This window comes from Terrapene carolina, unplaced genomic scaffold, assembly GCF_002925995.2.
Source record: "Terrapene carolina triunguis isolate 2854851 unplaced genomic scaffold, T_m_triunguis-2.0 Scaffold179, whole genome shotgun sequence".
Lineage (NCBI taxonomy): Eukaryota > Metazoa > Chordata > Testudines > Emydidae > Terrapene > Terrapene triunguis.
Window position 1 is genome coordinate 8,762,148 of NW_020664530.1, and position 12,507 is coordinate 8,774,654.

General features: G+C 42.3%; 1 protein-coding gene across 1 annotated transcript in view; it reads left to right on the forward strand.

Annotated features, from left to right (window-relative positions):
• LOC112107988 (adenylate cyclase type 1) overlaps positions 1 to 12,507 on the forward strand; it is a 215,664-nt gene that overhangs the window by 137,596 nt on the left and 65,561 nt on the right. Inside the window, exons 7-8 of the mRNA XM_024201932.2 lie at positions 7,575 to 7,733; positions 9,564 to 9,705. Of these exons, the coding sequence (XP_024057700.2) occupies positions 7,575 to 7,733; positions 9,564 to 9,705 (301 nt within the window). The remainder of the gene's footprint in view (positions 1 to 7,574; positions 7,734 to 9,563; positions 9,706 to 12,507) is intronic.

A 12,507-nucleotide genomic window follows, 5' to 3' on the forward strand; every position in this document is an offset into this window, starting at 1 on the left:
CCAGCTAGGAATTCTTTAGACTTAGAAAGCAGAGTTCATACACTTAAATAGCTAGAAAAGCTCGTCTTTGGCTTTACCAGGAAATATCTACTTGTATGCAGACACTTTTGGACTTACATGGTAAATGAAGGTGGGAACTGAATGACTTGTAGGAAATGGGATAAAAAGCATTTTCTTATTTCAGTGCTGTCAGTTCAAACTCAGTCACTACTGATCTATTCTGAAATGCATTTCCATCTGATAACTGTTCAGCTTCTTTAAAATGAGTTTGATAGTTTGTAAGAGCTATGTGAAATAATTGTAGCTAAGTCCATAATTTCTTAAAATTAAAGGAGCAGCAGAGGCTGGGCTGGTAGAGTGGATTTCATCTACCCATAGGCCATTTACACGGATGCACAATATATTAGGATTATGAGGGTAGAGTGAATTTCAGCCTCAGTTTGTTTCTGGGTCCAGTTTAGAAAGCAAAAAACTGAATCATTAGCTACAGAAATAATCTATGGAATGAATAATTTGACAAACTTCAATTTCTTTTCTAGTAATATGGTTGTCCTTGAATAGTGGTGACTTTCAGAAATGTATTCATAATTTGAAATTATTTACTGAATACTTTTGGCAAATAGTTCTTGGCCTGTGGATTGTTAATGAGCAGTTTGTAGTGAATGTCTAATATTCACATAGAACAATTTTTATTCGTTTTTTGATTAGACAGAAATGTCATGACATTAGGAGGACACGCTGAAATTTTGTGTCTGAAACTTGCTCACCAATGTATTCATTAATAGTTGCTTAATATTCCCCATTTTTCATGTTTGCTAGAAAATTCATGGAAACTAATTGCAAAAGAGGTACAAACACACCCAAAGCAAATTGGGAATTTTAAAATTTGAACAAATATACATGAACAGTGTTTTTAATTTTTCTGCTTGGCTTTAATAATGATACAAATATCATTGACACATTTTGGAGTCTCTGGGAAGAGGGTAGAAATACATTTGCAATTTAGATTTTGTATTAATTGAACAAAGCACAAAATGCCTTCAGATTCTACTTCATGATCCATGAATATATTGCAAAGCTCGCTTTCCTTAACATGTAATAATCAGTAATGTAGTATTTACTCTATCTTTTGAGATCTCTAACTAGAACTTTGAAGACAAATTTTGTTACAATTTCCCAGTTTTGAAAAGCGTATTTCCTTAAAAGATGAGTTTTTGTTTTCCTTTGAGGACATTTAGAACAGAGGAAAGAATAGTTTCAAGGTCTTGATGGATTGTGCCTCTTTTCCCTTTTTGGGAATATTTCCTTCCCCTTCCCTTTACATTTAATGTGAGTTTCAACATACTTTTTTTGTAATATGAAAGATTTTTTTAGTATTTTGTGAATACAAAATAATAATTTATGCACAGGTACTTGCAGGTACTTGACTCCAGTTAATACACAGCTACTATGTTATGTGATAGACTATATAAAGGCTAGTAAGGCCCTAATCTTGAAACTCTCATGAATGTACTTACATTTACCCATGTGAATCGTCTCGCTGGCATCAGTGAGACTGCTCATATGAGTAAAGGTAAGCACATGCATACGTGTGTGCAGGATTGTGACCTTAGTTTGAATGTTCAAAATGATCAGTTTGAATTAATTAAGCACAAAAATGAAAGGTGTTTTTAAAATAAAAACACTAAACCCACAACACTATAACAGAAGAGCAAGAGCTGAATTATTTTTCAAACATTTAGACATAGTAAGAATGTGCAAACATTTGTGGTTACCTCTCTCCTTGTTTTTTTTTTTTTAATTAAAAAAGTGTGTGTTTCTCTTTTTAACTCTTACCTAATTCAGATATATCTTAAACTGATTATCTTCAAATTTCCAGTGAAAATTCATCTCTGGTTAAGACCCAATTTAAGAAATTATAACCCAAATGGTATAATTTCGAGAAAGTAATGACAGTTTAGAATTAGGGGGTTAGAATGGAAAGGATTTTTCAACTTTAACTATTGCAAAGCTGCCCTGACACTGTAACATAAGAACAAATGTTAAAAATTATTTTTCAAAGCATTTTGACGTGTCAAAAGTGAGCAAACGTGTGTGTTTACTCTGCTAAATGATAAACCAGAGTCTTTTTAGTTAACGATGTTAATGTACATGTGGGCTTAATTCTTCCTTCAGTAACACCAGGCAACACTGAAGTTAATAGGGAAGCACCACTTACCAGGAAGGAGAGTATAGTTCACAGAATAGGACATAAATACAATAATTATTAATACACAACGTCCATCATGAAGAAATTATGGATGCAACACACGCAACGTGCCTGACACAAGCCCGCGAAAACAAAGAAATGAAAAATTAACCCAGCTAATAGTACATACTCTCCATTCTTCCACCCACAAGCACATATTTTACAATACCACTCCTACCATATATCACAGACCATGCACTGCAAACCTAGCTTTGCCCTGTTTTTGCCATTTTGCATACACACTTTACTTTTTCCCCAGCACTAACAGTTGTGGAAGTTTGGGGAGTAGGTTATTGTATTGCAAAAAGCTAGTTTGGTAAAAGGCTGCGCATAGATGGGTGGTTAAAGGAGGTGATGGAAGGCTGGTATCCCTGTAGGGGCAGAGTTAAGGTCATAGTGCAGAGGTGGGCAAACTACAGCCCACGGGCCACATCCGGCCCGCGGGACCATCCTGCCCGGCTTCTGAGCTCCCATCCAGGAAGGCTAGCCCCTGGCCTCTCCCCTGCTGTCCCGTCCCCCTGCAGCAACGCTGCCGCGCGGGGAGCACAGCTGCCTCCGCCTGGGCGGCGGGGCTGCGAGCTTCTGCATCTCTGAGCAGCATGGTAAGGGGGCGGAGGGTTGTGGGGGGAAGTTAGGGGACAGGGAGCAGGGGGCGGTTGGATGGGGTGGAGGTTCTGGGGGGGGACAGTCAGGGGATGGGGAACAGGGGCAGGGTTGGATAGGCGTGGGAGTCCCAAGGGGCCTGTCAGCGGGCAGGGGTGTGGATAGGAGTCAGGGGACAGGGAGCAGAGACAGTTGAATGGGGGTGGGGTCCCGGGGGGGCGGTTGGGGGTGGTCAGGGGACAAGGAGCCGGGGGGGGTGGTGGCTGGATGGGTCGGGAGTTCTGAGGGGGGTAGTCAGAGGGCGGGAAGTGAGAGGGGGTGGATGGGGGCAAGGGACAGGCTGTTTGGGGAGGCACAGCCTTCCCTACCCGGCCCTCTGTACAGTTTTGCAATTCCAATGTGGCCCTCAGGCCAAAAAGTTGCCCACCCCTGTCATAGTGCATGGTCTGTGGTGTATTCTTGGTGTGGTAATGGTAAGGTGTGTGCTTGTGAGTGGGGGTGAAGGGTATGTACTGTTAGGTGGATTAATTTTCCATTTCCTTGATTTTGTGGGTTAGTGTCAGGTAGGTTGTGTGTGTTGCATCCTAACTGCTTCACAACAGTTTTTTGTGTATTAATTTCGTAGGGTGTTAATACTTAACTGGGTTGGGTATTGGATGGGGGCGGACCTATGGGGGCGGGGGGTAGAAATGCAACAAGAGAGTATTTCATCCCTTGGCAGTTGCATGTTAGCCCTTCCCTGCTGTAGGAAAAAATCTTATAGAAGAATGTAGCTCCTCCCAGAGAAGCTTTTATGAACTGGCCCTCCCCCAACCCCCAATCAATCAAACTTATATACACCTGGCACCGCCGCCATCTACCAATCAGACTTGTGTATTCCTGGCCCCCATCAGGTTTGTGAGCTCAGTGCATAAACTTTTTGAGTATAGTGTGAATAAATGCTAACAATTACATAAGATTCAGCATTTTTCAAAAACAAACTCCCTCTTGCATCAGTCTTCTTCAGGGTCTGCCTCTCTGCCAAGTTATGTGGAAAAAGACAATGTTTTCAAAGAGATGTCTGTCAACAATGAAAAGTTGCTGCAGGGAAATTTTAGCCACAGCCCAAATTCAAAAGTTTCTGATTAAAAATGTATGAGGCGAACCGAAATTAAAACCTACATGGAAAATTCAAACAGCATAAAATTAATCCTGTGTGAAATTCACCCCAGCTGGCCACCTACTTCTAAAGCAGGGGTAGGCAACCTATGGCACGCGTGCCGAAGACGGTACGCGAGCTGATTTTCAGTGGCACACACACTGTCCAGGTCCTGGCCACCGGTCCGGGGGGCGCTTGCATTTTAATTTAATTTTAAATGAAACTTCTTAAAGATTTTAAAATCCTTATTTACTTTACATACAACAATAATTTAGTTATATATTATAGACTTATAGAAAGAGACCTTCTAAAAACGTTAAAATGTATTACCGGCACGCGAAACCTTAAATTAGAGTGAATAAATGAAGACTTGGCACACCACTTCTGAAAGGTTGCCGACCCCTGTTCTAGAGAGAGACAGGAATTTATGCCCCATTTTAGAATGCAATCCTAACTGTGGAGATAGCTCCTAAGCACGTGTAAGATTTTGCAGTTTCCGTGCAATAGATTGTTGTCAATTGTTAGAAATAAAAAGTCCTCTTAATGCCACCCGAGTGAGATGACTTTAACACTGACTTTAACAGCTAATTACAGTCAGGGCCAGCTCTAGGATTTTTGCCGCCCCAAGCAGAAACAATTTTGGCCACCCTGTTTTTTTCTTACCCCACCCCCGGCCCTGCCTCAGCTCCGCCCCTTCCCCAAATCCCCAGCCCTGCCGCTTCCTCCCCCAGGCTCTCAAGCCTAGGAGGGAGGGGGAGAAGTGGCGCGCGCGCCGCGGCCACTCAGTCTCTCCCCCTCCCTCCCAGGTTTGAGAGCCTGGGAGGGAGGGGGAGCAGCAGCGCGCGAGCGGCAGCAGCGGAGGTGAGCTAGGGCGGCCGGGGCACATTTTTAGGGGCGGCATTCTGGCGCCGGCCATGCTGCCCCTAAAAATGTGCCGCCCCAAGCACCAGCTTGTTTTGCTGGTGCCTAGAGCCGGCCCTGATTACAGTTCCTGCGTGTATAAAATGTAAATCTCTTCAGGCTAGATTGAGCCTTCAGGCTCAGCCCTGCATATGGGGCAGTGGGTAGCTTTGCTACTACAGGAGGAAAGATATTACGGCTCAGTCACAATTCCTCCCCTGCTACCTTCCTATGCTGAGCAATCGTGTTACTTCACCCTTTGTTGGGTTACTTACCACCACCCCTGTGTCTTGCCAGCTGAGCTGCCTGATGCATGGAGGGTGGAGCCAAGTCTTTGCCCCATCCCTGATATTCCCCACTGGCATCTCCTCATGCCCATTTGCTCACAGAGGTAAGGTGAGGGGAAAGTCTTATGTGCACAGCCTTGCTCCCTAAGCCTCAGTCAGAGAATCTAGTGTCTGGCTGTCAGGGGGACCCTACTTCCCTGGGTGGTCTCATAGGACTAGACAAAATCTAGCCCCATGTATTTCTGAATAGCTAACCCAACTACATGCAGGAGCACAGGGATCAGGACTGGAATATCATGTTTGTGTGACTTGGGAGGGGGGGAGGAGGGCAGATCTTTCCCGCTTACTGATTCTGAATCTGAAATCTTGAGAGCAGTAAGCAAATTAATACAAGAAAATGACTACTGGTGTGTTTAAATATGCATCATTGTAGAGGAGGAAATTAAACAATCAGAGACGCTTCAAAAAATTATTTTTACCTCAGTAAGTTTTAAATCAATGAAATGAAGTGGAGTTGTTCATCAAATAAAACTAAAGTAAAACTAAAAGATAGAATGCCAAGCAAATACATTACTACAGAATAAGGAAATAAATCAGAGAAGATAAACATTTTTATTGATGTTTATTGTTTAGGACTTTCTCTGATGCCCAAAGAGAAAACAGTGGATGGAATTCACCTTAGTACAGAGGGTTAGCACCATCTCCTCCATATCACGTTATTATCATTGCTATGAATCTGTATTTCAGTCACACCTAGAGGTCAACCACTGTGCCGTTTACAGACAAAGGCTGGGAAATGTTATCTCCATTTGGCAGACTGGGAACTGAGAGAAAGAGAGATTAAGTGACTTGCCCAAGGTCACACAGGAAGTCTAGGGTGGAGCTAGGAATTGACGCCAGAGCTCTTCAATCCCGGTTTAGTGCTCTACCCACAAGACCAACCTTCCCCTCAGTGCCCTGTATGAATGCTTATGGTGAAATCCCTTTATCCATATAAATCCCATGGTCTTTGTGTGAAACGAATTACCAGGCAAAATTCTCCAGCCTCTAACACAAAAAAAGGCTGTATAAATAGAATATATGCTTTCTATGAAATGAAGGAACTCTAAAAGTAATATTGTCCATTTTAATATTTAATTGAAAGCAATCCCTTGTAATACTGTATTTAAATATGTTTGCTTGGATGCATGTCAGGTTAAAATTACACTTAATAAGATAGTTTCAACAATTTTCTTTTGATTCCACCATCAGTTTGCTGTCAGCTGTCATAGCTGCCTAAAGTAAATATGCATTAGGAAACAGGAAAATTTATGACAGAAAAAACTGTGGGTAAATAAGTGGAGACAGAAGATAAACAAGCAAGTGCTGTAGTTTGGCTGTCACTGGATCAGTTGAGTTACAAGTAGAGTGTATTTTGTTTATCTTGATAGGAGATCTAAGCTTCACAAGGAATTTAATAGCAAATACTGAGAAGGTGGCAACTAGAACTTCATAGTACAGTTTGCAAAACTTGAATCTCGGACCACGTTCACAAAAAGGTTTGCTAAGAGGAACAGACTTTTCAAATGAACTTTAACCCTGTTTCAGATGACCCTGGCACAATATAAATTGAAGCCATGTATAACATCTGCTTTAACCCTGAATTTTTTTCTGGATGAAATTAGGTGAAACATAATCTTTGACTGAATTTTGCTTTGCATGTTTGGATTCATTCAAACCTGAAAATCAAATCAAAACTTCATTTGGTGCTGAAAGTTAGGAATTAAAACACTCACTCCTTGTAAGAAACAAAACATTCTATTATTATTATGGTTTAGATCTTGGGTAAACTTGCCATTACCCCAAGAGACCAGAAAGAGAAGTTTTTATAGGAGCAAAAGTGAAAGGAAATAAAACTGAGAGCAATAAGAGAAAATAAATCAGCTTTACAAGTGTGCTATAGACAATGACATGGGGGGTCCTGACGATGGAAAATCCACCTCTGGGGAACATTGTGGTGGCAGCAACTTTTCTACTGCTGGGATCATTTCTCTTACACCGATAACAGAACAGGGAACTGCCCATCTAGCACAGAGCTGTTTGGATTTGGATTTTGCAACTAGCATGAAGTAGCCAGATTCTAGGCGAAAATCCACTATTGGATACTGAGATTTTGATTCGCTGGGGGCTGGGATGAGATCACCAAATCTATTTCATTAGTGATATGAATCAGGGTTTGAACTTTTCCAAAAGCTTGGGAAGGCAAGAACCTTAACTGGCTATGTCACCTGTCTGAAATTTTTAAAGATCATTTCTCTGCAGTTGGCAATGTGTAGAAACGATGAGTCTTGGGAGAAAGAGACAGGAAGGTGATGGAAAGAAACGTTCTTCTCTAAAGATCTGATACCATCTATTGCAGGTCTGTAGCAGAAGCCACTGAAGTGGATCTCAACATGAGAGTTGGACTACACACAGGCAGGGTGCTTTGTGGGGTCCTAGGTCTCCGCAAATGGCAATATGATGTCTGGTCAAATGACGTGACTCTAGCAAATGTAATGGAAACTGGAGGATTGCCTGGGTAAGTCTCAGAGAAAAAATTCAGAGTCCCTGAATGAGAGCATCAATTATTTCTCTCTTTAACTGAAAGTATTTTGCAAAGCCAATTACTATATTAATTGATACATAAGGGTGTTTCAGATTAAGAACTCTCATAGGCTGTATTACCTGCTGTTCAAACATCTCCTAAGGAACACTAGGGTTGAGTGACCTGTAGATTTCTGTTAGTAAAGGTTCAGAGAAGTAAATGTGAACAACATTCTGTTAAAATGTAAATGTCCTTTGAATAAGCTTTTCACTAGAAACTGCCAAATATGAAGGGTAGGAATGAGGCAATGATAAAATTTTAGTCAAGAAAGAGCTAAATACTCCTCTCAGTAAAATGGAGTTACCTCAGTGTAATGGAGGGGAGGGTTTGCCCATCTCTGCCTCCAAATATGTGGCTTAGTATTACCATTACAAAGTCAGATTTTCAAAGTTAGTCATGCCCAATGCCATGCAAACATTAGTTTGTGCTTAAAATATGTATCCAAATACTAGGCGTATGTGTGCAAATCATGTATTTGCATGTGCTCTTGGAGAACTAGTAATTTAACTGGGTATGGGCACAAGCAGGTACTGAAATTTCAAGGATGCATTGAGCTTTCTTGAGTACAAGTTAAGTGCATGCAAGCATGTTAGAACACGACCCCCTGTATCAACTGGAGATTTGTTGGATTTTTACAAAACAATTTGTGTTCTGCTGAACAGGGAGAAGTGGGGCCTGCTAATTCTTGTGGGTAAGATGGGAAATTTCCTACTTGGCTGACATTTGTTTACTATAGATGATTTTGGTAGTTTAGTTTAGTTTGCTTTGGAAACTCTTCTCTTAAGGCATCACAATAAAAAGAATTTGAAAAGATATTTAAGAGAAGTAATACCTTTACAGTTAATTTCTATGAAAATGTTCCATGTGTAAAGGGCGACATAGAAGAAAGTATAAAAACAGTTACAGGAAAAATAGGGAGAAACCTAGCTGGCATTGTTGGGAGAACAGAATGGGTGGGGGCAGCTAATAAAATAGGTTGGCTAAATTGAGACCATCAGGGTTTGTCTACATGGGGACATTCAGGAAAATTAATCCAAATTAACCAACTGTGTGTATGTAAAGTGGATTAAACTTCATTAAACCCCTGTGTGGACCCTCTTATTCAAAATTAAAGTGACTGTAATTCAGTGTAGCTTATTTCACTTCCAAAGTGAATTAAACTAAACTGAATTAAGGGCACTTTAATGCTGATTTAGAGTGTCCACCCAGAGTCCTAATGTGGTTTAACTAATCCACTTTGAAAGTTAATTGAGGTTCAGTTTCCCGATTACACTTATGCAGACGAGCCCTCAGAGTTGTAAATGGACGGGAAAGTGAATACAAAAGCCTGACCTTTATATAGCAGAAAAGGAACAGCCATTAGTAAGATTTAAAGAGTGGGGTGGCATGCATCAAACAGAGGGCCAGTATCTCCAGCAAGTGCTTTAATAAATACTTAGAAAGCTAGAGTACTTGAAATATAACATGTATGCCTGTATACTTTGTAAAATCAACAAGACTGCAATTTGAGGTGATACTCTATAGTTACTTACATTTGTTCAAAGCATCTGCTAAATTTAGGAAGTTTATATGCTAAAAACACCTCTGCATTCTAGTTGGTTGCGAGAATTTAGCTGCCCTACAACAAAAGTTCACCTACTGTTTGTGCATGTAATTCACCTTTGTGTTGGCCCTCTGCACAGTGGTGGATTTCACCCAAATGAATAGGTCCTGGCTCATAATGCATCATTGCTTTAAATTCTTTTTTCCTGTCTTTCTCTCTAGGAAAGTTCACATAACAAAGACCACCTTAGAGTGCCTAAACGGTGACTATGAGGTAGAACCAGGGTATGGCCATGAAAGGAACAGTTTCTTGAAGAAGCATAATATTGAAACATTTTTTATTGTGCCATCCCATCGGAGGAAGGTAGGCTTCACTAATTCTAGCTTGTTCCATGGTGTAATTTCATAGTTTAACAAGTATATTGTGAAACCACCCTTAAAACAGAGGCAATATCTATATATATATTAACTATTGAGACAAGGTAGGTGAGGCAATACCTTTTATCAGACCAACTTCCGTTGGTGGAAGAGACAAACTTGTGAGATTCACAGAGCAATTCTTCAGCTCTGTGAAGCCCAAAAGCTTGTCCCTTCCACCAACGGAAGTTGGTCCAATAAAAAGTATTACCTCACCTACCTTGTCTCTCTCATATCCTGGGACCAACACAGCTACAACAACTCTGCAAGTAATGTCTTAATTATTAACAGTTCTTCAAACCGTCCGTGAAAATAGGATCTTTTATTTTGGAGGGAGGGGGACATCATACATGATTAGTTCTGAAAATTGATCATTCTCTGAAAAATAATCTACTTTTAAGTATGAACTGTCAGAAAAGCAGATGGTTCATTCAAACCGTGCAACTGTACTGTCAAATAGTACGTGATAAAATATCACCCCAGTGACTGAAGTTCATTCTTCTCTCCCTCTTTTCTTTTATATAAGCATTTCTGAACATCAAACCTTCCATCTTTGTACTTTTTGTTTGTTTGTTTTTGTTTTTTGTTCTCCCCTCTCCCATGTCCACATTTGGACATGTTTACATTCCCAATCATGCTCCCCTAACCCTTCCTACAATAATGTGTGATACTAGTGGCCCATTTACTAGGCCTGAAGGAGTCCCCAGGGGATAGAAGCAGCAAAAATAGTGATTACAGTCATGTCTTGCCTGCAGCAGAAAAGTAAGTGAAATGAACTCACCCATAATTGACCTAACATACCATGGGAGTTTGAAAAAGTTGCCATGTGAGCTCTACAGCACAGGCCTAGTTATCTAGGTCAGGGGAAGAAGCTAGAGTTAGCCAGCCCGGTTTTGAGTCCATATACCATTGCATCAGTGTTTGCTAATCATTCAAGCGCCTTAGAGCAAATCTTAAAAGGGTAGCACAGCAAATACTCAATACTCTGCCCAGTGTGTTCATTCTCCTCCTCCTGATGAGCTGAGCTGCTCCTGAGGCCTCAGATTCGTTGCCCCTGTTCATTCATCCACTTCAGCCACAGTCCCCACATGCCCTCAGTATCCCCCCCCCTCCAATCCACAGCCTTCCCAAAGCTCTGCTCCCCCATCCCTGTTCCCCTCCTCTGCCCCCTGCCAGATCTATTGAGATGTGGTGGGGGGTGAAGAGCAGGCTTGTGTGCAAAGAAGAGGCACTTGTGCTTTCCTGACCCTTCTCTAATACTGTAGAGAATCTGTGGCCCATTTGACAGCTAGGGCCTCTTTCTCTATAGTCAAGTAACGGGTCTCACCGGGGAACAGTTTTCGCCTCTGGTATAATATCGGATGTTCCTCTCTGGTGTCTCCTTGAGACAGTACTGCCCCGATCCCTACTTCCGATGCGTCCGTCTGCAGGATGAAGGGTTTCTGAAAGTTGGGATGGACCAAGTTCGGCTCCCGGGTCAGCCGTTCCTTTAATGCCTGAAAGGCTGCCTCACACTCCCAAGACCACTGAACTCTCTGGGATTGTGATTTCTTCATCAAGTCAGTTAGGGGGACCGCCAAATTCACAAAATCTGGTACAAAACACTGGCAATATCTGGCTAGGCCAAGGAATTGCTGAACCTGTCTCTGTCGTCGGCATGGGCCAGTTCTGCAGCGCTTGTACCTTCCCAACTAAGGGTCACAGCTCTCTGCTCCCAACAGTATAACCTAGGTATGTTACTTCGTTCTGCCCAAGTGGCATTTCGTTGGATTCGTGAGTCCAGCCTCCCTGAGCGCATGTATGAATTTAGAGAGGTGTTGAAGGTGGTCTCCCCAGCTGGTGCTATATATGACGATGTCATTGATATAAGCGGTGGTGTACTGCCCATGTGGTTGTAATACCCGATTCACGAGTCGCTGGAAGGTGGCCACTGCCCCATGTAGCCCAAATGGCATGGTTATAAATTGATACAGGCCAAAGGGGGTTGGGAAGGCCATTTTTGAGCGTGAGTTTGGGGTCAGAAGGATTTGCCAATACCCTTTGGTGAGATCCAAAGTAACCTCTCGAGGAGTTCGTTGACCCGCAGTATCGGGTAGACATTGAATCAGGATATACTGTTCACCTTTCTAAAGTCAATACAAAACCGGATGGACCCGTCTGGTTTCAGGACTCGGACTATTGGGCTTTGCCACTCGCTATGAAATCTATATCCATCAAATCTATATCCAGCATGACCTCCAGTTCTTACATCTTCTTGGGCAGAGGTCGGTGGAGGTTGCGTACCTTTTGTCCTGGTATGGTGGCAATATGAGCCGACAAGACATCTGGGTAGGACCACAGGAGTCTTTGCAGTTGCTCTCTCTGGGTCTGGACGAGTCCTGTTTCTATCAACATTGGCCCATCTTCAAAGGATTCATCAACCAAGGGTCCTAATTCTGGTTCAGGGGTGTAGGGTGTGATTAGTAAAGCCTCCCTGCTCCTCCAGGACTTTAGCAAATTGACGTGATACGTGCATGTCCTGTGGTGCCAGCCTGGCAGCTGGACCTTATAATTGACCAGCCCAGTCTACCACGTGACTTCAAAGGGGCCTTGCCACTTAGCCAATAGTTTGGATTCGGTTGAGGGCAGCAGGATTAGGACCTGGTCTCCTGGTTCAAAGCTCAGCAGCCTGGCTCCCTTGTTACACTGTTGTGCCTGAATCTGCTGCACCTGCCTCAGATTTTCTCTGGCAAAGGTCCCTACCATCTGA